General features: G+C 39.8%; 1 protein-coding gene and 1 long non-coding RNA gene across 2 annotated transcripts; both read left to right on the forward strand.

Annotated features, from left to right (window-relative positions):
- Window positions 1-4428: 4428 nt before the first annotated feature.
- On the forward strand, window positions 4429-9433 carry LOC131342020 (protein kinase C epsilon type-like). The gene is made up of 3 exons (XM_058372724.1): window positions 4429-4555; window positions 6038-6149; window positions 8179-9433. The coding sequence occupies exons 1-3, from the start codon at window positions 4429-4431 to the stop codon at window positions 9260-9262; spliced, it is 1323 nt and encodes a 440-aa protein (XP_058228707.1). The 3' UTR covers window positions 9263-9433.
- Window positions 9434-15473: 6040 nt separating this feature from the next.
- On the forward strand, window positions 15474-26294 carry LOC131370689 (uncharacterized). The gene is made up of 3 exons (XR_009207458.1): window positions 15474-16357; window positions 25861-26019; window positions 26145-26294. It is a non-coding gene; the product is annotated as an uncharacterized LOC131370689 (long non-coding RNA).
- Window positions 26295-26921: the final 627 nt, after the last annotated feature.

Below are 26921 nucleotides of genomic sequence, written 5' to 3' on the forward strand. Positions count from 1 at the left end.
GATCATCAGGAAAGCCCGGGCAGGAGTACGGAGTGGACCAACCTGAAGAAGTTAAGCACGGGACAGGACACACAAAACAAACTAGTTCAGTAGGTTACAGACTTAGGATACTATTAGCTTAAAACTGAGCTGTTGCTGCTTTTATTTTTTAAAATATATACATATAACATATAACAATACATAAAAATGGGGGAAAATAAGAGCTAGTTTAAGTGTTTCAGGAAGAGGTAGGTCTTCAGTCGTTGTCTGAAGACAGTCAGCAACTCGGCTGTACGGACATCTAGGGGAAGTTCATTCTACCACCTTGGTGCCTGAACAGAGAAGAGTCTAGATGTATGCCTACCTTTTACCCTGAGAGATGATGGGACCAGTCGGGCAGTGCTAGTGGATCAGAGGGAGCGAGGTGCAGTGTGAGGAGTAATAAGAGCTTTGAGGTAAGATGGTGCTGGTCCATTCTTGGCTTTGTAGGCCAGCATCAGTGTTTTGAATCTGATGTGTGCAGCTACTGGAAGCCAGTGGAAGAACGCAGCAGTGGGGTGGTGTGGGAGAACTTGGGCAGGTTTAAAACAAGTCGTTCAGCTGCATTTTTCATTTACAGTGGATGAATTGCATTAAGAGGAAGACCTGCCAGGAGAGTTGCAGTAGTCCAGTCTCGAAATAACCAGAGCCTGAACAAGCACTTGAGTAGCCTGTGTGGATAAAAATGGTCGAATCCTTCTGATGTTGTACAGAAGAAACCGACATGAGCATGTCACATTAGCTACATGAGAGGAAAGGGATAGTTGATTGTCCATGGTTACCCCAAGGTTGTGAGCAGTGGCCGAAGGGGAGATCATGGAGTTTTTCAGAGATAATGCAAGATCCTGTGCTAGGGATGAATCACCTGGGATGACCAGCAGTTCAGTTTTGCTGAGATTGAGTTTCAGCTGATGAGCTGTCATCCAAGATGAAATGTCCACCAGACACGCTGATATCTGAGTAGATGCCATTGTATCTGAGGGAGAGAAGGAGAAAATAAGTTGTGAAAATAAGGTGGCACCATGACCAACATGAAGCAGTCATCAGAAACAAACATCACACACACAACTTCATTTATACACAAAGCCAAATGTTAAACACCTCATTCTGCTTACAGAGAGTGGAGAATGAGAAATAAAAACTAATCTTTATAAACAGACATCTGCATATGAATGCTAAATCATCGTCAGTCTAAAGCCGATAGGTTCCGAAACAGACTCGGCTGCACTCGGGCCACTGCTGCTAGCCTACTGCCCAAAACAATCATATTATTAGTGCAAATCAAATTACTTACCTGGGCTTTTTCATGTCTTTCCTCACACTGTTTGTGATACAATCTCGACCGCTCCATCTTTCTTTTAAACCACTTTAAACCATCCTGGTAGGTAGAAAAGTTTCTTGAGAAAATGAGAGCTTGTTTTTCTCTTGTTGTTCATGGAGAGCTCTGATTGGATAATCACTAATTGGTTGATAACTTGGTGGGGGAGGGGCGAGCTCTGTCTTAACCATACAGGCAAAGTGAAAAGTGGCTTGGAAAAGTGCAGCTCAAACAAATCACACTGACAGATTTTATTAAATTAAAAATTGGAGAAATTTAATGCTCTCTCTCTCTCCACACACACAAGCATATAGTAATAGCACATGGTTTCACATAAGAGCAAGCTGTGGCATTCAGATGAAGTGCTTCTCAAGCCAATAGAGTGCCGCAATTCTGTAGATATGAAGGATGAGGTCAATCTCATGTTATTCCATTGTCCATTTGACATCAAAGCTACTGCACACATGACCACAGGGGAGTGGATGCATACAACCATAAATGTTTTCAAAAGCGAAAAAATGAATAAATAAATCATTGGATTTATCATTATGAATTAAAATCTCCCAAAAGCCGCTGCAGACCATTCATGGCTATATTACAAAGCTTATGGAAGGCATCCAGTCACACCGAGGTCCTAATGAGAACAAACAATTCACTTCTAGCCAAAATTCCACATGGAGAGATCTCGGATGTTGTGTAAGATATGCTTTATTGTATGATAAGCTCACATGGATATTACACACATGGATAAAATTGTTGATACCCTTCTATTAAAGAAAGAAAAACCCACAGTGGTCACTGAAATCACTTGAAACTGACAAAAGTAATAATAAATCAAATTTACTGAAAATTGATGAATGAAAATCAGACATTGCTTTTGAATTGTTTTTCCAACAGGCACGTTTAAAAAAAGCTATCTAATGAAACTGGCCTAGGAAAAAATGATGGTACCCTTAACTTTTGAGGCAATCATTATAATCAAGTGATTTCTGTACCTCTCCATGAGACTTCTGTACCTGTGGACAGGTATTTTGGCCCACTCCTTGTGAGCAAACTGCTCCAGGAGGCTGCGTTCTCCAGACTGCATGTTTCAGCTCTTTCCACAGATGTTCAATAGGATTTAGATCAGGGCTCATATGAAGGCCACTTCAGAATCACATCCAGTGATAAGAATAATTGTGATTTCCCTTAATATTAAATCTAATGCTAGCTTGCAACCACAAACGATTTTAGTGTGATTTTACACTTTAGTTAGTTAAGTAAGCTAATGTAATCAGTAACTCTTGAGTAGTAGCCTATTTTAACCTTACTGATGTTATACAGCAACCCAATAACACAAGTTAACACAGTGAAAACTTTTTTTTGTTGTCTGTTTCAAATAGTTAACTAGCTGTTTTACCTTTTGTATTAAAGCTCTCATATTGTGAAATGGTAAACACTTTAGGACTTTGGTAACATTAGCCTAATCTTCTGGCTGGTTATATATAGCACTTGATGTTTAGTAGAATGAGATTTCCACAAATTCAGCTTTCACTGACTGCCTGAACATATAACGCACAACTAGCCAATATGCATATAATAACTATTCTTTGCCCAAGTAGGCTTCTCTGGAAGTTGAGTCATGTCAATCTGGACTTCTTGTTAGATCAAAACGTTTCACTACTCATCTGAGCAGCTTATTCAGTCTGAGGGAATTTGGCAGAATTTGTGGAATCCCATAAACTTCCCAAAGGGTAAAGAACATACTCGGTTCCAGATAACCGCACCTGGATGACTGAGAAGCTTCACAGACTCAGTAGGCTTTGTTACTCAGTAAACACTGATGTTTATCAAAGAGAGGGAAATTGACATATGGAATTATTTATTTCAGAAAAAAACATAGTAGTCAGTTGAAGAAATGTTGCTGACTTCATGAAAAAGACAAGCAGAAAAGTGAGGTAGCTCCTTCAACCTCAAGACAACTGAAGTCAGGATAAATCAAGGTTGAGTCAGAGGAATGTTGATAATGTTGTATTGAACTTTGTTATCCAGAGTCTCCAATCCTCCAACCCAGTCTGATAGAGGGTCTCCTCCCTCATGTCATGCCACACCTTGCGTTGCAAAAGAGATGAACTTGCTATAGAAAGGAAAGAAAAACCTTGAAGGAGCAATGAAGGAAATAGATCTTATTGCCACAACCACAGATTGTTGGAGTTCATGTAGGAGAATTTTACTAGGTGTCACAGCCCACTGGTTTGATCCCAGCACTCTGGAGAGAACCTCGGTGGCATTTGCATGCAGACAGCATGCAAAGGACAGCATACTTTTGATGTTTTGGCTTGTGCAGGGCAGCACGCTGACTTAGTGGTTAGCACTGTTGCCTCATAGCAAGAAGGCCCTGGGTTTGAACTGGCAGGGGCCTTTCTGTGTGGAGTTTGCATGTTCTCCCCGTGCTTGTGTGGGTGTACTCTGGTTTTCTCCCACAGTCTAAAAACTGTACTTTAGGTTGATTGGTAATTCTAAATTGCCCATAGGTGTGTGTGGTTGTTCGTCTATATGTGGCCCTGCGTTGGACTGGCAATCTGTCCAGGGTGTACCTCTGCTTTTCGCCCAATGTGCACTGGGATTGGCTCCAGCAGATCCCCATGACCCTAATTAGGAATAAAGTGGGTATAGACAATGGATGGATGGCTTGTGCACTAAATGAAATACATTCAGAATTCAGCATCCAGAACAAGATTGTTAATAAATTAAATTGAGAATAAATTAATTGATGATAAATTAAATTGATAATAAATTCAATTTTATCAAAGCCTTTTGCTTGTATGCACTTCACTGAAACTTCCCATGTAAGTGCTGCTTTTTCAATTACTTGAATTCATATAATAAGGTGTTAAAAACTAAGTGTAGCAATAATAATACAGCAGGTCTTTTAACCCTTTTATAAATCCCAGCCCGCGCATGTAAACCTGCCATTAGGATCTGATTTATCGTGGAGAAAAATAAAGAAAAGTTGAGCTTCTTTATACTTTATATTATTACTCCCTTTAAATGTCCAATAAGATGGCTCATCAATACCATTACATTACATAATAACATTAGCATCTCAGTAAATGTCTTTTTCAGGTCTGGAATACATCGAGGATCACCTGGAAGAAGAGTGCTTGAATCAGTCACCAGGTATTGGCTCCTGTGCCTCTGATGAAAAGGACTTCTTTGCAAGCATGAAGCCAACTCATGGTCAGGAAACTGTTAAATGGCAGTTAAATGGTTACCTTGCAAAGTTGATGAGAGAGAAATTCTGAAATACTTCCAAGCACTCTGCAAGTTGTCTTTAAGATTAAATACAGCTTTACCTGCTTCAGCTTCATGTAAGAGACTTTTCAGTTCAGCAGGTCTTATTTTTAGTCCCAAGAGAGCAAGAACAGACGGGAGCACCTTTGAGAACCAGCTCCTTCTCAAGCTGAACAAGAGCTTCTGTAGCTTTGCTTGAATACTGGTATCCTCTACTAGTGGTAGTATGTAGCTGATTTGCAGAGAAATCTTGATTAGGTCCAGTTCTTATAAAGGAATATCTAGATCTAATAATCATACACACATTCACATATATGCACCTGCACAGACCTATACATATTCATGAACATTCAATGCACCTGCAAACACCATGATATGCCTTAGAATATTTACTGCCACCACCCATTGTGAGATATGTTGTTATTCTATATCATGTGATTTCTAATGGCAAGTTATGATGATTAGGTCAGCTTTTATTGTTGATATTTGACCACCAAGTAAATTAGTCTTTAAATGTCACGCAGGATATTGCCCATTACAATGCATTAGTTAACTAAATACTGAAACATTGACTGTGATGAAGTTGAACTTTTTTCTGAATCTGTAGTGCAGCAAGCTTCTATTAAAGTGAATCTGCTTAGATTCTTGCTTGTCATTTGTTTAAAACTGATTCCCAGGACACAGGAGTGCTCAGCACACATTAGTTATTCTGTATGAGTTACCAAGTCAGACTGCTCTGCTATAGTTTTCTTCTGCTGTGATGCATTTTTTTTAATGTTTAATGTTGTTTCAAGTCAAGTTTTCATGTAGGAAACAATTTACAAGCCACAGACCCCGTCTTTATGTAATGTTGTGTAGTGTCCTGTAAACACACACACACACACACACATCATCATCATCATCATCATCTTAACATCTGCATGGTAAAATGTTTTATCAGGTTTTAATTTGTTACTATAAAATAAATTCTAACAGGAAATCTGCAATGTTCTCAAATCCTGCTATTTTACAGCCCCCATGTTCCCCTTGCACACCGTGACTGCTCAGAATAATGTTAACTGTCATCTGTATCATGTTCATTTCTAAGACTCTGGATTAACAGGCATGTGTGAGTAGAGTAACATTAGATTCTTCACACATAATGAATAATTACAAAAAATGACATTAGCACTTAGTGATTAGTTGTTGTTGTTTTTTTAACTTAAGTACTTTTGTACATTAACTGAAGTGGAAATTTTAATGGAGAAAAAATGCATGAAAAACAACAATTTATCTTACCTGAGGAAAACTTGTTTGCACTCGTGATTGCAGGATACAATTCTGGTCGCCAGCATCTGCTAAATTAAAACAAAAATACTTCTAGAAAAAGCAATGGTTATGCTAAATCAAAATAAGTGTTATGACACTTGAAAGTAACTGTCTCGTGAGGATCTGGTGGGGGACAGGGATGCCCACTTGATGAACATGAAGAAGACGACTATGATGAAGAAGCTGAGCTTCAAGATGTTGGTGCCATCCTGACTGATGACACAGGCCTTGAGTACCAACTTCCACAACATCACAGATGTGCATTCCATCTCCTGAATCTTGTATAAGCCGCTGATGCCAGACATACAGGAAGTTGTCTTGGTCTGCTTTTGGAAAATGCCAGGCGTTGTGGAATAAAAGCAGCCGGTCCACCTCAGCATTTGAAACAGTGCAGAGTGAATGCAGTCTCCGGTTCCTGTGAGCCAATGGAGCTCCTACTACCTTGCTGTAGAAAGACTGGTTATAAAAAATATACTTGCTGTTAACATGTTGTCTAAAATATATTTGTATACTGGTTGTTGGATAAAATAGTACAATTTCAAATTTTAATGATACAGTTGTATTTGACTTAAAATTGATATCTTATGGAGACTGGTGGTGTGTAGATAGTGGTTCATAAACTGAATTGAAAGTTATTTTTTAAAGAGTAAGCTGAATTGGGCTTTTTAGGTGATTATGCCGATAGTAACTGATAGTTTGTTGTGCTATAGCCCCTTCTCATTTGATTTGCTTATAAGCATGACAAAAATCACAATAAATCATCAGATTCTTTACAATTGTTCAATATGTGTGAAGATTTTTGTAACATGCAGGTAAATGTAAATGAAAGTGAAAACTCAGAGTGCTAAAGCTAAAGACAGAAACCTATTTCTGGTGTTTATTCAATACATAAAACACATCATTCATTTCTAAATTATTATATTTGTGTACATTTGGGGGAATAAGATTAAATAAAATCATTAAGAAACACTGAAATCTAGGAATGATTGTGGGAGGCAGGAGCATTCAAAAACACTAAGATGCCACTCTCCATTTTTTACATTTTAGTTGCATGAACCTTTACATGCTGCTGGTTGACAAAACTTCACTAGATTTGTCTATTTCTTTGAAATGTAAAGTATCATTAATAGTTGCTTTAATTAATTCATTGAAATCAAAACTGAAACTTTTGTGTGTGTTTTCTTAAGTGATTTCTTGATCTGGATTAAAAGACCAGCTTTTTGACTTTTAGATTTTAGAGTCGTGTTTGATTAATATTTCCAAATGCAGCTTTGCAGTCCTCTGTGAAAATATATCACAGTGGATATGTTATAACAATTTTCATAAAACAGAAAGAAAATGCTTCTAATATATACAGTATATTCATGGGACAGTTTATTTAAGAACCAAATATACAGTTCCTTCCAGTATGATTGGTGCCTTGATAAATATGGAGAATTATTAATGTATTAAATAAAAATTACACACAATAAAAACAATTATATAAACAGTAAATGAAAAACTATTCTCATTAAGAATATAGTGAAAATAACACTAGTTATAAAAGGAGAAGGAGAACAGAATCAGATCATTGTAGGCATAGTGACCACTAACAGGTGTAAATCAGGTGACCATTAACAGTCCTACAGAGCGTGTGTATTTGTACTTCTACAGCGAGTGTGTTTATAGTCCTACATTGTGTGTTTTTGAAGTTCTTCAGCGTGTATTCACAGTCCTACAGTGTTTGTATTTACCTTCTTTCATTTGTGTTCATAAGAAGATCAATCTGACATGGGAAACTCACTGACTTACTTTCGTCGTTTGAGACGGGTAAGATTGGATGACTTTACTTTTCTTTACACTGTATCTGAAATTTTTTTACAAATTAGCAAAACTTGTGCTTTTGTGTGGATTATGTGAAGAAACTAAACCTTGTTGTATTTGTGTTGTCCTGAACAGAATGAGAAAAACAAAGTGAAGTGAGGAGTAGCTGATGAAGTGCAGGCCATCTCCCTGAAAAGGTAAAATAGGACTAATACAATCACATTTGAGGGAAGATTGTACCAAAAGGTGTTCCCAGGTGCAGTTCATGTGATTAGATGTAGCTTTAGAAAATTAAAACTCATTTCTCAACAATGTGAGCTCATATTGTCATCACACCCAGTTATGTGCATTCCCATGTGTGTACATCTGTCCCAGAGAGTGGAAGTGTTGAATCAAACCTGAATAATGTTTAAATGTATAGAAGTGCTAATTCTGCTGTGGTTCTTTCTCTATTATAGTGTACAGATATTAGAAAAGAGCAGTGAAGATGCAGCACCTCAGCCTCTGGAAGAAGCAGAAAAGACTTTGTCCCTGAATGAGTGTAATTCAGAGGAGAGCAGAGAGGATGAGGAGCTACAGCCTGAGAGAAAGAGCCTGGAGGACTTCAACTTCCTCAGTGTGCTTGGAAAGGGTACATACGGGAAGGTGATTTTGTCCGAGCTCAAAGGCACTGATGAGGTGTATGCGCTGAAGTTTATGAAGAAGGAAACGATTTGGGAATATGAAAACATCAGCTGCACCTTCATGGAGAGGCGGATCTTGGCTCTGGCCAGTGAACACCCCTACCTGACCCACCTCTACTGTAGCTTCCAGACCAGCGACTCACTGTGCTTCGCAATGGAATTTGTGAATGGCGGGGATCTTGCATTTCACATTTCCTGTTCATGTGGATTTGATGAACCCCGCACCAGATTTTATGCTGCTGAGATCGCCTGTGCCCTCATGTTCCTCCACCGCAACGGGATTATTCACAGAGATCTCAAACCCGGAAACATCCTCCTAGATGCCGATGGCCACTGCAAGCTGGCTGACTTCGGCTTGTGCGCAGAGGGAATACTAGACGGCAAGACTGCCAACACTTTTTGTGGCACACCCAACTACATGGCACCAGAGGTGTTACAGTATTGGGAATACGACACATCGGTGGATTGGTGGGCCCTAGGTGTGATCATGTACGAGATGATGACAGGCTACGCTCCGTTTCATGATCACAACGAGGAGAAGATGTTTGAGTCCATCATCAGTGCTGAACCGGAATATCCATCAGACCTCAGCAGGAATGCGATCAGCATCCTCAAAGCGTTCCTGAGGAAGAAGCCCATGGATCGTCTCGGCTGTGTGGTGTCCGAGGGCAAGGAGAATGCCATCAAAGCTCACCCTTTCTTCAGTGAGATCAACTGGTCATGGCTGGAACAGAGGAATAATTTTGATGGCAGATTCACCTGTGAGGAGCCCAAGCTTTCTCATGGGAATCTCTCCTTCTTCATCCAGTCCATCCAAGAGGAGTTTGATGGCTTCTCATTTATTAACACTAAATATTAACTTTGCTGACCCTACACACCCCTCACACACACTCCTCACCCTCCTGCCCCCAGGAAAAAAATACAGAAGCATTTGAGCCTCACAACCAGACTGTGTAACAGTTTCTTTCCTCCAGCCATCAGACTCAACACCCAGAACAGAACATTCATATTCAATATACATCTATGTTTACTGGACCACCTTTTTTCAGTGCTGCCAAAACTGTATATTTCATTGTACATTACACTTTAATGCTGTTTAAATGCTGTTTTTGTACATCACACTTTAATGCTGCTCCCAGCTGCTGCTATCATATGTGTACATGTTCACAAGCCTCCTTTTCTTTGCACACTGGTCCACATAGACTGTATACTGGTCAGTACTCTTTCATTTTATTTCTTACTCTGTTTGCACTAGGTTCCACACTATACACTGTATGTGGCTAGATTAACTTACTTTCTAGTCCTTAGCTCTGTGTTGTTTTATGTAGTTTTGTGTTTTATGTAGCACCATGGTCCTGGAGGAACATTGTTTCATTTCACTATGTACTGCATCTACTATTTATGCTCGAAATGACAATAAAAACTTCTTGACTTGATACCTGATGATGCACTGACCTCAGGTAAGTTATTATGCAAATGATGCAGGACAAAAGAAATCACAAGAAAGAAAAATATCCCTGTAGTGTTTAGGAAATAAGTAGATTTGAAATAATGTACATTTTTGTCCAGCTCTGCAGTATAGCGTTCATTTCTACATGTCTGTGTACAGTAGAGCTTTGAGCATTATAAATGTACAAGCTTTAGGACTTGATTGTCAAGATTTTCCACATAAAAGGACTTGCTCAGGTCCATCAGCACACATCTCTTGAATTCTGCACTGATCTGCACTCATAACAGAAACACTGATGCGGTAGACATGCTGATTGACATCATAGAAGAAAGAGACGGTGACTGCATGCTTGCTGGCTGGGATTCGGTTGCGCTTAGTAGCTGGATCAATCTGGAACACGTGCACTCAGGTACTAAAAATGGGTTGCTCCCTAAGCGAGAAACAGAAAATGACAAAACACCAGAAGATTATGTATTCAAGAAAGTGAATGGTAATCAGGCATAACATTATGACCACTAAGCAGTGAATTGAATAACACTGATTATCTCCTCATCATGGCACCTGTTAGTGGGTGGGATATAATAGGCAGCAAGTGAACATATTTTGTTCTCAAAGTTGATGTGTTAGAAGCAAGAAAAATGGGTAAGCGCAAGGATTTGAGAGAGTTTAACAAGGGCCAAATTGTGATGGCTAGCCGACTGGATCAGAGCATCTCCAAAACTGCAGCTCTTGTGGGGTGTTCCTGGTCTGCAGTGGTCAGTATCTATCAAAAGTGGTCCAAGGAAGGAACAGTGGTGAACCGGCGTCAGGGTCATGGATGGCCAAGGCTCAGTGATGCATGTAAGGATGGTCCAATCCAACAGACGAGCTACGGTTGCTCAAATTACTGAAGAAGTCAATGCTGGTTCTGATTCAAAGGTGTTTTGGCAGCAAAAGGGGGACCAACACAATATTAGGCAGGTGGTCATAATGTTATGCCTGTTCAGTACACACACACAGCCTAAAAACTAGACATGTTTGTGAGAACATTGTGCAGGATAAAATAGCAAACATTTGCTTTTTCATGGCACAAACAGCATGAACAAACCGAGTCTATTATATACAGTATGCAACAAGCAGTGCTTTTAGGCCTGTCCCTGAGCTCCAATACTTCCAGTACATAAGCCAGTATCACAAAACCGACAGTTCCAGCTTCCTGGTTCCAAAGGTTCGAGTACTTTAGAGAGTCAAGAAAAGCCTAAATTGTCAATGAGACAACTAGTTGGAAATTCTTTGTTTCCACTAGTTCCAGAGATGTTACCTGACTACAGCATTTCTCAGAAACTCAAGATAATAATACAGATAATATTGAACACACACACACACACACAAATACATCAATACGCACTTTCACCCACAAGCAAACAGTAAAGACAACTATGCTTACTACACAAAAAGTGCAAATGTGTAAAAGTGTGTACATCCTGTGTGTGTGTGTGTGTGTGTTGATGTAGCCATCGAGAGACAAGTCGTAGATCCACGTTACCAAATACCCAGCCGCAAATATTTTTCCTCCACGGCCATTCCACAGCTTTATTCCGAGTGCCGCAGCAAGATGCAACATGCAATTCAAAACGTAAAAGTTTTTATAAACTGATTTTTTTTATAAACTGTTTTTATAAACAGCTGATTTATGGTCTAGCCGTACGTCAGAGCCTTATTTATGCCTGACGATACACTGGCTTCATGACTGGAAGTTGTTTATTATATACATATTTCCCAGATGACCACACACGGGAGAACTCATAGTGCAAGGCCTTAGGGACGCTCTTGAAGGTTGGGGACTGAAAGAAGAAAACATGACCTGCATGACGACAGATAGCGGGGCCAATATGGTGAAGGCGTTGGAGCTTAACAGCTGGACTCGTCTGCAATGCTTTGGGCACAGACTTCACCTAGCTATCGGTGAGTCCAACTAAAAATAAATATCGTCTCTGCCATTCAGGATATTGTTCATAATAAATGTTTGTAAATAATAAATTAAAAATTACATTAAGAACATTGAACAGAGTAAAATTATGAGATTAGTTTGCAATAATAATAATAATAATAATAATAATTGCACTGTTATATGTAATTGCTTTGTATATGAAATAAAACATTTTAGGTAAACATCTAAACGGTTTCAATAAAATTATATAATTTTATAATATAAACATTTGTAAATTAAAATTTACATTGTGCATTAGGTTAAATCTAATTTAATACATTATTCTTTTTTTGTTAGAAAAAAGTGCCAAAGACCCTCGTGTTGAACGTGTAACATCTGTCTGCAAGAAAGCCATCAGTACATTCTCGTTCAGCTGGAAGAAAAAGAGGGACTTGAGTAATGCTCAAACTGACCTAAAGCTACCTCAGCAGAAGCTGGATGGGGTTCGAGACTCAACATGATCGAGAGAGTGCTTGACCAGGAAAAGGCGATTTCTCAGGTCCTGAAGGCAGACAGGAAGACGAGGCATTTAGTCCCATCATGGCAGGATGTTGACGTGATGGAATCTATGAAAAAGGCTCCGAGTCCTCTGATGCACTCTCAGGTGAGGACTATGTGAGTATATCTTATGTAAAACCAGTGCTTCACCTGTTGAAAGTCAACATTTTGAGCCTGAATGATGAGGATACTGAACTAACAAAAACAATGAAGACTACCATTCTCAAATACCTCGACCCCACCGCTGATGACCTGCTGGATATGGCTTCGCTTGTCGATCCCAGGTTCAAAACACAATACATTGAGGGAATACAAACCAGAGCTGTGTCTGAGCTGGAGTCTTTGCTGACCATACAGAATCCAGTATCAAATCAGCAGCCTACCTCTAGTACCTCAACCTCCACATCACAAAACCCTGATGAAGATCAGACACCACCCAAGAAAGCAAAGAGATCACTTGCCAGCTTTTTGAAAGCCTCAGGTGTTGTAAGTGCATCTGCAGCCACAACATCAGCTTCCTCATCTCTAAAAGAAGCAATAGAAGGGGAATTGAAGGGCTACTTGTCCACACCAAATGCAGAAAGTGGCATGGATCCACTGGAATGGTGGAGAGTCCATGAGGCAAACTTTCCAAGAGTTAGCCAACTTGCTAGAAAGTATTTATGCATTCCAGCAACAAGTGCTCCCTCAGAAAGAGCCTTCAGCACTGGTGGCAACATTGTCACCTGCCAAAGGGCAACTCTCAAGCCAGATAAAGTGAATCAGCTGGTTTTCCTTTCTAAAAATTTGTGATTAGTCGTACTTTGTGTTCTTTTAGAAACTGATATGTTCTAAAGCTGCTAAGTTTACAAGCCTCAGGTCAGGAAATATCTTTGTACCTTTATTTTATTGTTTTGGTTCTTCACTTTCAAAAAATCTTAACAGATTACAAAAGGTAGTTTACATTTTGTATGTTTGTTTTTACCTTTTGAAGCCAATGTTTATTTTGGGAGTTATGCTAAAGTCTGTGAACTTGCATTTATTTGACTAGACCAAGTTAATATTTTTATTTAACTTTGTAAGAATAAGCTATTTACATTTCTGAACCTCTTTGCTGAGGATCTATGTCTAATAAACTATCTGACTGTTACAACTGTTACCACTACCAATGTAAGATTTCTTAAACCATTGTTCATTTTGTGATGGCAAGTCTTTCATTGTTATGCAAGTCTTGTTTAATGTTCTTAATTTGCAGAGTTGCACTTGCATTTAATATTAACTTGATTAAAAAATACTTGAAAACAAATGGTAAAGGCTATATTTTTATATGGAGACATTAATTTGGCTGTATTGTAGCTCTGTAATTTGCCAAACAGTCTTAAAACCAACATGAGAAAGAATCGGGATAAAATCGTGAATCGTGATTTTTCCAGAAGAAATCGTGATCTAATTTTTTTTCCATATCGCCCACCCCTATATATATACAGTGATAGTATATATCATGCGTGTGACAGATATAATCCACTGAAACAAATCAGCATTTGTACTCAAGTACAGCTGTAACATACAAGCTATGTTTCAAATGTGTCTGCCACTCCACTGTAATATTTCAACAGCATGTCTCCCGTTTAATTGCTGCACTTCCATGCCGGCTATAATACCTCATCAATCACGTTAACCACCTACAGTACGTTAAAAGAGCGATTAGGCTGAATGACTTCCCCAAGTTTTTTTCTTCCACACTTCATTTCAGTAAGCTTTTTCCTCGCCACTGTCTCCTCTCACTGGGATCTAAACCTGCACCCTGATTTCTGTCAAGTTTCATCTTGACAATTGCAGTTGAAGGGAATTTTCTGACATGGGGACAGGGTTAAAGAGCAGCTTGCATTATTTTGGCTGAGATTTTTTATTATTATTATTATTATTATTATTATTATTATTATTATTATTATTATCATTGATTGTCATAAAAATCCCATATTACAACTGCAACAGCAAGTCAACAAGTGTCAGGCAAAGTGCTGAAAAAAACAAAATTTTCAATAAAAGTGGTTGAATAAAACAAAAACAAACATAGTATTGATATTTCCATACAGGGATATCCTTGATGCATTGTGCATCCTTTACTGAATAAAACTAAAGGACTCTCACACACTCTCACACACACTCACACACACACTCACACACACTCACACACACTCACACACACACTCACACACACACTCACACACACACTCACACACACACTCACACACACACTCACACACACACACACACTCACACACACACTCACACACACACTCACACACTCACACACACACTCACACACACACTCACACACACACTCACACACACACTCACACACACACTCACACACACTCACACTCACACTCACACTCACACTCACACTCTGAGAAGCAAAAACTGCATTTTGGCACAGTGACTGTAATGTACAGTCTGTATGTAGATGACTGTAGTGACTTTTTAGAAGACGAATAATGTACAGCAACAACAAGTTGTAACAATCTGCCTAGATACAGATTTTCTCCCGCCTGAGGCACTAGTACACACACACAATACACACACAATACACACACACACACACACTACACACAATACACACTAGACACAATAGACACAATAGACACAATACACACTTCACTCACCCCATTTCGTTGTCAATGCAAAAAGACAGGAATTCTCATTGCCCCCTTGACAGTGAGGGAACTGCAGAAACCGCAGAGACTCCTGGATCCCTCGAGCTGCGTCCGGATGCGTCCCAATTAAACAGCCGGAATTACCGCGAGAGGAGCAGAGAGCCTGATCGGTTGAGGTCCAAACGCGATTTTTTAAACTAAACCCGTTAAACCTCGACGGTAAAAACGGGACAGATGCATACTGAACATCCTGTGTGGAGTTTCTCTCCTGTTCCCCCTCCTCTTTCTTTCTTTGGCTGCACTTCGGTAACCTTTCGGACAGCAGCAAAAAAAACTCTCCGCCGCTCTCTGCTCAGCGTGCACGCGCCAAACTCCTCGCTCGCGACGCCGCGCCACTCTTGGCAACTCGTTGAAAAAGAGGGCGTCGATCTGTCACGCGTTTTCCTCGCCGCCGATTTGCGTTACGGGCGAGCCCGAGCAGCCGCGGCACAATTGCCGGTGTCACGCGCTGCCTCCGTACTCGCTGGGCTTTTAAAAGGGCGCTCGCGTGCGCCACCTGCTGCACGGACAGCGGTGAGGGCGCGAGCCAGATCACCCAAATCTCACACTCGTCGCAACCTGCTCAATATACATACACTCTGCCTGCACGTATTTTAGGAACACCTGTACACACTCGTGCAGGTGTCCATCATGTGGCCTCAGTGCAGTGCATAAACATAATGGAGATCAGATACGGGTCACGAGCTTAACGTTCATCTTAAAGATGAAAAAATGTGAACTCATTCATTCGGACTGTGGCATGATTGTTAGTGCCAACCCGGCTGGATCGAGAAATTTGAGTAACTGCTGATCTGAGATTTTCACATCCAACTGTCTCTAGAGTTTACATAGATTGGTGAAGAAAAACAAACTAGTGAGCATCAGTTCTGCAGGCAGAAACACTGTTGGTGAGAGAGGTCAATGGAAATTGGCCAGACATTTTTTTTTCCACCTACAGGTGAAGCAGGCCCAGGTGCGACAGTGGAAAGCCACGTTGGAATCGTCACGGACTGACGCTCACCTGTCCCAGGTAAATTCGCGGCATGAAACAAATCAGAGATCCTGGAGAACGACTTCAGGAGCCTGGTTGAGAAGGTACGCAGAACATCACCCATGACGAGGATCACTGTGTAAGGACCACTGCCCACGTTCCAGTGAGGAATCGAGAGGTTCAGTAGGCTATTTGCTTTTAATGAATGGTTACAGTCATAGTGTGAAGATCAGAAATTACCCTTTGTTGATAACTGGAATGTTTTTTGGGAGCATCCTAGGCTCTACCATACTAATGGCCTGCACCCTAGCAGAGTTGGAGCAGCAGTCCTCTCGCACAACATTTCCAGGACACTACGCACCATCTGACTGGTAAGTCATACCTCAGATCACAATTATAATAGCTAGGGTTCAACTCACCATACTGATACAAGTGCACACAAAGCTCGTCCTATAGAAACTGTGTCTGTTCCTCGAATAGTGAGATCAAAGAATAAATTTGTTAAAAGCTCTCGAAATTATATAATCACCATAAAACCAGAAAAAGGCCAAATAAGCATCCAAAAACTATTTCTAATGTTTGTGCTTCTCAACATTAGATCCCTTCCACCTAAAACACTTATTGTTAATAAAATGATATCAGATTATAGTCTTGATGCACTCTGCCTTACTGAAACCTGGCTTAGACCAAATGACTAAATTGGTCTGAATGAGTCTATTCCATCAGGATATTTCTATAAGCATGAGCCCCGTCAGACTGGTCGTGGAGGTGGTGTTGCAACTATCTATAACAATTTTCTTACTGTTACTCAGAAAACAGGACCCAGGTTTAACTCAATCAAAGTGCTTATCCTTAATGTTGCACTCACTGACACACATAATAATTCCCTGCTATATCTCGCTCTGGCCACCGTGTATAGACCCCCGGGGCCCTACGTTGTTTTTCTTAAAGAGTTTGCACATCTACTCTCAGACCTATTGATTAAGTGTTGATTGTAGGAGACTTTAACATTCATGTAGACGATGCTAATGCTTTTGGACTCGCATTTTTGGATTAACTAAATTCCTTTGGGGTTAAACAAAACATTACTAGACCAACTCATCGTTTTAATCATACGCTAGATTTAATTATATCACATGGAACAGATGTCACTGTTATAGATATTCTACCTCAAAGCCATGATATCACAGACCATCACCTTTTAGCAGTGGCGGGCCATGTATTTCACACCTAGGCCTTCACTGGTGTCCTTCCTGAATGAATCCACCTCTATACCATCATTATGACGCCATGGCAATAGATACTAATCAACCGTTAAATAGCAAAGTAAAAACAAAATTAGTCTACAGTATTTCACACCTCACAAGGAATAGTCAATTTTATTACACTCCACCTTGAAAATGCATTTGTAAGGATGTCTGCAACTAAATCGATTTCTTCTCCTCTGTCAGCCACTGTGAGTTAAAATATATATATTTTATTTAGTGTGCGGTTTTGTGCGGTTTGCTGCCTCTGACTACTCCAATTATCCAATCAAAGGACGGGAAATTGCTGACGTAATCGTATGCCTGCTGGATGGCCCCAGTGACGCCAACTCGAAATCTGTTTGGTTAATGTAACAATTTCATTGCCACTTATTTTAAGCTACGGACGCCTGCACTATTGATTCTGAAGGCCTTAAGGCAGATTTCTTTCACCCTGGCAACACATGATGTCAGCCACTGGCTGAATTATGATTGGATAAATACTCTTATCATAAATATACACTACTGGAAGCAGCGCAACCAAGAGAAAAGCTATGAAATGTAGAGAATAGACTATTGGTAATAATTAAATACACATTAATGGAAAAATATATTAAATATATTAAAATGCAAGTCAGTGATTCAGATCACTGCTGTTTAGGCCAGCAGAGAAGGCCTTGTTGGCCCTGACGGTCCACCACTGCCTCTTAGTGTACACTCTACCTGTAGAACATATTAGCCATGTTAGCTATGTTACTGATTTGGTAGAAATATTAATCTGACCACCAAAGGCAGATTCACGAGTAACCTGCTGGAACTGTCTCAACTTCTTACTAGACCCCTAAATACAGATGATCGAGATGAAGTTACTAAAAGCATAGGCACTATTTTTACCAGCACTCTAGGCACTGTTGCCCCCATCCGATTAAAAAAGGTCGGAGATTAAAGACACCTGCACCATGGTACAATAGTCATACTCATGCCCTCAAGAGAGCAACCCGTAACCTCGAGCGAAAGTGGAGATAAACTAAATTAGAAGTTTTTAGAATTGTGTATAAAGACTGTATGTCCGGCTATAGACAGTCTCTAAAAGCTGCTAGGGCCAAGCATCTGAGCAAACTGATAGCAATAAACCAAAACAATCCCAGATTCTTATTTAGTACAGTGGCTAGACTAACAAAACATCAGATATCCAGAGAGAGTATTCCATCACAGTTTAGTAGTGAGGACTTTGTGAATTTCTGCACTGAAAAAATTGATAGTATCAGGAACAAAATAATGGATGTTCAACCTCTGACAGCATCCTGTGATCCAGTCCAGCCTAAAGCTCCACATCTAGAGCTACAATGCTTTACGGGTATAGGACAGGAAGAGCTGTATGAACTTGTCAGCACGGCTAAATCAACAACGTGTTTGTTAGACCCGATTCCAACTAGATTACTAAAAGAAGTGATACATACAGCTGGAGAGCCTCTTCTAAACATTATTCATTCTTCGCTATATTTAGGTCATGTCCCTAAACCACTCAAGTTGGCAGTCATTAAGCCTCTTCTTAAGAAACCTAAACTAGACCCTAATGAAATAACAAATTACAGACCGATTTCAAACCTTCCGTTTATATCTAAAATATTAGAAGAGGTGGTGTCTGCTCAATTATGCTCCTTCTTACAGGAAAACAATATCTTTAAAGAATTTCAGTCAGGATTCAGGCCCCATCATAGTACAGAAACTGCGCTAGTTAAAATCACAAATGACTTGTTTTTAGCTTAGGACCAAGGCTGCATCTCAATATTAGTCTTACTTGATCTTAGTGCTGCATTCGACACTATAGATCATAATATCCTCATAGATCACTTACAAAATCACATGGGTATTCAGGGACAGGCATTAAAATGATTTAGATCCTACCTGTCTGATCGATAGCATTTTGTAGATCTAAATGGAGAACTGTCCGGTGTAATGGCAGTGAAATACAGGGTCCCGCAAGGGTCAGTTTTGGGACCTCTGCTTTTTTCAATATACATGCTTCCCTTGGGTAACATCATTAGAAGACATGGGATTAGTTTCCATTGTTATACCCACTTATATATCTCTTCTAAACCAGATGAAATATCTACATTGTCTAGATTAACTCGGTGTGTCAAAAATATAAATGATTGGATGATCGATAATTTTCTATTACTAAATCCAGATAAGACAGAGATATTACTTATTGGTCCAAAAACCAGTACACAGAAGCTCTCAGAGTTCAGCTTGCATTTAGAAGGATGTACTATTACTAGTAGCTCAACAGTGACCTCCAGACTGTAATGCATTGTGTAATGCATTACTAGGTGGTTGTCCTGCATCTTCAATAAACAAGCTAAGAAGATTTCTGCTCATGACTAATGGTTTTTGGTCAGCATACTGATTTGTACAGAGAAAAAAACAGCTTGCGTGATGAAACATTCAAGTACAAAGTAAATGGAACAACGTTGTACAACCTTCTTTCACATTAATTCAAGGTTGTTTAAAAAGACACTCAGCACCAAGTTACAAAAATGGTCTACTCAATGTATCCTAAAATAGATTTGTTCATCTTAGTGACGTGTTTAAAAGGACAGTAACTGGATCCACTCTCAGTAGACTCTTATTTCACACAGTGCAGTGAGGCAGACCGACATTTTCCCTTAAAAATTCCTATTTTTCTTTGTTTAAAGACTCTGAACAGCATAATTGCACCTCTGTAATGACTGATGATCTTCCAGTCCGATAACAATCGAAGGTTAATTCACAGTATGTCATTTTAATGTTCTCTTTTGTATATATCTTTCCAATTGAGTTTTTCACATCCCTTAAATTTATATTCTTAAATATAAGAATGAACTTATGAACTTAAATTCATATTTACATCATCGCAACTAACCAGAAATGTTTAGGGCAGCCAGATGTGTGCTTTCATGTTATAATTAAGACAGTCATACTGTGTTAACCTTAGAGATTAATGATGCCTTGAGGCATGTTGGCTCTTAACACACGTGACACATACTAGATACTGTAGAATTGGTCCGATCCTTTATGTCATGAGACAAATATTTTTCTCCCTGTGAAAATGACAGAAGCTAAAGTTTTGTAGTTCAATGAACTTATTACAATACAAACATACTTTTCCTCCACATTCACTGACTTTCTGAAACGCCAAAGTAGCAAGGCCAGATTTCCTCTCTACCATTGCTGACGCTCCATCAGTTGTAATGCCAGCCATCTTCTCCCACTTTAATTCATTAATTCATTTCAAGACATTCTTTGACGAACTCTCCAGTAGCGAATGCTCTTCCACATTTAGCAATTAGAGCAGAAATCTGATAACTGACCCGTGTGGCGCTTTCTTGTGCTGATGAAGGACGTAGCAGCACGCTCTGCTCGAATTGAAGTTTGTCAAGCAGCTCATTGATTGATGGCGATTGTTGCAAAGCACGTGGCGCTGCACCTTGAATTGCGCATGTACATAAAAAAAATCTGATTAATTCACATTTCATTTCAGTTTACTCTTTTGTAGGTCAACAATAAAACAAACAAAAATTTTATGTTAAATTAGAAATGACGATCTGTGTCAAAGGCATCCCCCCTCCCCCTCCCCCTCCCTCTTTTCTCAGATAGTATGGCTAGTATGTACAGATAGTTTGGGCATCTCTGCTCTAGCAGAATGATTTTAATCTTCATAAGGCCCACTAGATTTCTTCAGCTCATTGGTTCAGAAAGAAGGCCATTATTTCCACCACATTAAGCAAACAGACGTCACCAGCGTTTATATTGTAAAATTTTATTTCATGTCAGAAATATGTGTGTGTACGAGTGTCTGTCTCGGTATGTGCGCGTACGTGAGTTGAGAAGCTATCAAAAGGAAAAATATATATTACACAAATAAATCGAACGTCAGCGGCACGACACATAGAGAGAAAACGGGAGATGAGTGTAGTGCGGAGTGTGGTGAGGGCTTGGTGGGGTTAGGGGTGATGGTTGGTCGTCATGGTTACAGGTTTCTGCAGTTTGCTGCTCTTTTGCCCGTCTGTGGTGGGCGGCACGCTGATGTCCACTACGTTGTTCCCTGGAGTAATGTCCCAGGAGTAATGAATGTGAACGAGGTGGGTTATTTACCCTGTTATGGTTTTCCCATAATGCTTTGGGAAGAGAAGAGAAAGATAAAATAGACAGACTAACCACAAATTCTCAAATTATACAAAAGGGGAAAAGAGAGCGAGAGAGATAGCAAGAGAGAGAGAGAGAGAGCATGAGAGCTAGAGAAAGAGAGAAAGAAAGAGTGAGAGAGCAAGAGAGAGAGAGATCGAGAAAGAGTGAGAGATGTTTACTGCTGTTATAAAGGTTACAATAACAGAGGAAATACAGCATGAAGACACACTTATGATAAATTTGAATGATTTATTTTGAAAAATAGAAATCAGCAATGCAGCTGTCAGTGTGTAAAGGTGTGTGTGTGTGTGTGTCTGTGTGTAAAGGTGTGTGTGTGTCTGTGTGTAAAGGTGTGTGTGTGTGTGTCTGTGTGTAAAGGTGTGTGTGTGTCTGTGTGTAAAGGTGTCTGTGTGTGTCTGTATGTGTGTGTGTGTGTTAATAGATTTTAGAATAAACAACAAATTTTTCTTGGTGTTATTCAATAAAGAGAACTTTCTAGAAGCACTCCTAGCCCTTCAGCATTCAGCAGGGAATTAATGCTGTACGTCGCCCAAAATGATGTCATCAGTAACCTTTTCTGTGAACGTCAATGAACATGCGAATCGATGAAATGTGTACAAAATACTGCAACCTTCGTCTTATCTGTGTGCCCAGATGTTATCGGTGGAGATGTGCGACATCAGGAGATGGAGAGAGATGAGGGCCTGGCCAAGCTGTAAAATGTCATATCAGGCTGGTATCTCTTTCGTATTATAATAGCATTCATATTTGGATTATGCGTAACACAATATGTAATATAGTTGAATATATATTAGATTATTCCCAACTTTGCTGTGTGTATGTGGAGTTTGCATGTTCTCCCGGTGCTTCGGGGGTTTCCTCCGGGTTCTCCAGGGTTTCTTCTTCCTGTCTAAAGACATGCGTTGGTGAGCAGTTTGTAACTGCTGTAACATAAGCAATAACAGGCATAAACTTCACATTCCACAAGACTAAATGTAACTATAAATGGATAAAAAGTGCATGCTGTGCTTTAATAACTGAATCTTGTTTTACTTGTACAATAACAAGAAAAATATTTGTACATAAAATTTTGCCATTTCCTGAACAGCATACGTTTTTGTTGCCATGGTAACAGTATCCCAACCCAGTGCTTATTATTTTCGAGACATAAATAAGAGAAGGTTATGGATTTCTGAGCTTTTCCATTTACATTCTCAGTGTAGAAACAGTCAATCGTTCTCTTCTTTATTAATTAATGTCTCTTCTTTCATTAACAACAAAATATCCTGCACAATATCTACTCACTGAGATTGTCCAGAAGGGTCAGTCTTAAAGCAGCTCCTCACCAATTCCTTAAATATACTATATTGCTATATTGCCAAAAGTTTTTTTTGGACACCCCTCCAAATCATTCAATTCAGGTGTTGTTTTTCAGGGGTTGGGCTTGACCCCTTAGTTCCAGTGAAAAGAACTGTCGGAGAAAAATATAATATACCCAGCTTTGAATTATATACCTAGCCTTAAAAAGTAGCTTAAGTGCTAATGTACTCAATGCTCTAAGCTCTGACTTAGCAATATTCTGCCTAAAGAGTAGTGTGTATCTATCAAGAATAATTTAGCCATTTATTACGCAGTAAGTAGTTAACTCTGATTAATAATAGCTATAATAATCAGATAGAGTCTCATAGTCTTTATAATAAACATGCAGAATTATTATTGGCAGCATGCTAGCGTAATAACCACACTGGGACTGAAGGAACAGAAAAGAGGAGAGATTTATTGAAACATTAGGAGTTACAACTCAGTCAGCCAGCCTATCCAATGGGATCAGTGGGACCGGAGGGTCAGTTGTAGAAGACGGAATCTCGGGATCCTGAGGAGAAGTTGGAGAGTAATCAGTGGGAGAAGTTGGGGGTGAATAGTCAGGAGAAGACTGAGGAATATCATGAACACTGTAAGGCATGGGCACAAATTCAGGAGAAAGCTGGGGAAGGTCAGGGGAATTAGGAAATGAAGAGGAGTCAGAGGAAGAATCATTAGAGGAAATCTCAACAGGGAAATCCTCAGTCTGGACGCCGTGAGAGGTGGTGCGTGTCCAATGCCAGTAGAAGGTCTGAGTAGACTGATCACAGGTTGTGGGGTGAAATTGGGTGCTCTGATCAAAATAGACGGTATCTCTCACGATATGGTGGGCAAGGGAAGGAGACTCAGGAATAGAGGATTCAGATAGGTGCTCCAGGAAACCAGTAAGTTCAATGGCCAAACAGGATAGCTGATACTGGCGATAGCGTCGCAGAGCACCCCTGGGACTTCTCCGGAAGATAGCGCGGCGGGCTGACTGAGCTAGAAAAAAGTAATGGGAAATGAGTGAAGATGAGTGAAGTGCATATTGTGTGACTATGTAGTCAGCAAAAGAGAGCGTGTACTAAGGTAGGAGGAACACAGTGTGGGAAGTAGGCCAGGTCACTGTGACATGACAGTGACAGGCAGGTAGAGGAGACAACAGCATAGGAATACTAGCAACCAACAGTGATGAAAAGGGAAAAGGATATGAGGCAGTTTAATGGCACAGCTTAGTTTAAAATTAGTAAAACAAAAAAAACTTAGATCAAGTAGGTAGAGAGAAAAGTCATCATGACATAGAGGAAGAGAGCAAGGTACTTACACATTGTTGTGGAGGGCAACGCGCGAGGTCAGGATGAGCCGAGGAAGCACCTTTGAGAGGTGATGGTCAAATGAAGTCAATAAGGAAGTGGCGCCTATAAGTAAGCGCCAATTTTTATAAAAAATGGTTGACTTAGCCTAAAAATAAGGGGAACTGGTGAGGAGGAAAATTGACGTCATCGAGGGGAGGATGGTATCAATTTAGGGGCGGTATCGGGACAAATGCGAAAATAATGGGAACTGGGAAAACGTATGTAAACTAAGGAAGGAGGGACTAAAGTAGCCATACACTGAATATAATGGGAAATTGCTGGAAATATTTAAATTAGAGAAAAGGAGGCGCCCCGGGGCGCCTGGGGTATAAGTAGAGGGGACTTTTTCGGGGTTGGAGAGACCAGCTGCTCTCTTCAGATATGCATGGTGTTGACTGCATGACTGAATAAAGAAACCCGCTTCTTCTCATCTGTTGACTGAGATCTCTTTTATTTCGGCTAAGTTTTATAGATTGTGGAGGTTATTGGGAAAGCTAAGAGTAATAGATACAGACAAAATTCCACCCTGTGATATGTCCACTCGGAGGGGGCTCTGAGTTCCAACAGAACTCTTAATGCTTCAGCATACCAAGACATTTTGGACAATTGTATTTTCCCAACTTTGTGGGATCAGTTTGGGGATGACCTCTTCCTGTTCCAAGATGACTGTGCACCAGTGCACAAAGCAAGGTTCATAAAGACATGGATGAGCGAGTTTGGTGTGGAGGAACTTGACTGGCGGAGCCTTGAACTTGAGAGCGAAGACTGTGAGCCAGGCCTTCTCATCCAACATCAGTGCCTGACCTCACAAATGCGCTGCTAGAGCAATGGTCAAAGATTCCCATAAATACACTCCTAAACCTTGTGGAAAGCCTTCCTAGAAGAGTTGCAGCTGTTATAGCTGCAAAGAGCGGGCCAACTCCATATTAAACCTTAAGGATTTCATTAAAGTTTCATGTCATTAAAGTTCATGTAAAGGTAGATGTCCCAAAACTTTTGGCATTATAGTGTATATACAAATAGTGCTTACCTTGCTCATCTCCACTTGTTGCAAGTCTATTTGTTATACTGTACTGTATTAATTATCCAAACACTATAAGAGCTTATCTGTAGTTATGACTTGAAGTTTTCAAGCGTGCCTTCAATGTAATGAAAACTTCTGCAGAAACACGATACCACTAAGCCATCAGCTATCTTAGATTGCACTACCACTGTCTTATACGGGCAGGGCATTGAATTAGAGCAATGTCAGAGGTGTATTCTGTACCAATTTCTCTCTCTCTCTCACACACACACACACGCACGCACGCACACACACACACACACACAAAAAGCCAGAAACTAAGCTTTCTTTGCACAGGCCTATCTAAAGGGTTAATGGTGCCACTTGGTCATCAACAGTAAAAATCACAAATTGTACCTCTTCCCAACAGGGAAAACCAGCAACAATCAAGAATGCATGATTATATAGTGTCATGGCTGTGCAGTCAAAAAATGTGGTTATAATGGAAGGCAAAAACAGCCACCAACAGTAAATTAGGGAGAAAAATTTAATCAGATGCTGCAAAAAAAAACAACTAAAAATGCATCAAAGCTAATGTTGTTAATAATCTTTGACATGTCCAAGACTGTGATAAAAAGTAAAAAAATATCCATCAAAATATATCATCTGATATATTTTTACAGCAGTTTATTTTAGTGGATGTTTTCATCCCCAAACATAACATTAGGGTAGTGAATTTGAACTATTTATATTTTTTGCAGATATATGCAGAATTCTACAGAGTTACTGGAGTTGATCTCAGGCAGATCTTTCTTAGTTACTTGGACTCACTTGCACCACGATTGATAAAGCTCTATAGATCAAGAAGTGGAGCCTTGGGAGGAGAAACTCAAATACTCCTAGACAGACTTGATGAACGGGTAACAACATCAGTTTACTTCAAATTTTGAGGTTTTAAAAAACATAACTGCATACTACAAATGCTAGTTGTAGTAAAAGCCATTTACTTTGTCCATGTTTTTCCTGCTTCCTGTTTGTGTTTTAGACCACTGCTATCCTGACACACAGGATAATCACACGCAAATCTGCAGCACTTTGTGGCCTTCCCTTGTTTCTGAGAGAAAAGGAGGGCAATCTACTGAGAACGTATCTGGTAATATTTTTTATCTTATCCGTCATGTCTAACATGGCTGGCCTGTGGAGAAGTTTGTGAGAATGCTATCCTTTCTCAAATTTCTACAACCCAAACGACTCGCCTTAAAACAAACAATGTAAGTGTATTAAATATTTTAATGATTAGTGAACATAAGAAACCAAAACGCTCTAAACTTTACAGCAGCTGACTGGCAATTTGGGTCGTCAGTAAAGTGCTGTAATATCTTAATGTTGCATAAAATGACACATAACCCAGCACACTTGTTCATTTGACTGATGTAGGATACAACTAAGCTGAAAGATAAGGGTCTTACTCAACCAGTGCTGCTTGGAAGTGTGCTGGAATTTGAACACAACCTTCTGATCAAGCCTTCTGTCACTGAGCCATTACAGCCATGCCAGAGCAACACCATAACTAGTTTGCATTGATTCAGCTATTTCTCCCACTGAATTAATGGCACTTAAAGATTCCAGTGAAGCAGTGCAAGCTAGCTGTAGTGATGGCTTTGAGTCTCTGATAAGAAGGTTGTGTTCAAGTCCCAGCACAAAACATAACTTCCTTGATTGTACCCTTGAGCAAGATACTTCTTCTTTTTCTTATTTTTGTTCTGTATTGATTTTGACCCTTAGTTTGTTGTCTCTGTAGGACACAGTCCAGAAGGAAACC

The sequence above is a fragment of the Hemibagrus wyckioides genome, linkage group LG20 (genome assembly GCF_019097595.1).
Source record: "Hemibagrus wyckioides isolate EC202008001 linkage group LG20, SWU_Hwy_1.0, whole genome shotgun sequence".
NCBI lineage: Eukaryota > Metazoa > Chordata > Actinopteri > Siluriformes > Bagridae > Hemibagrus > Hemibagrus wyckioides.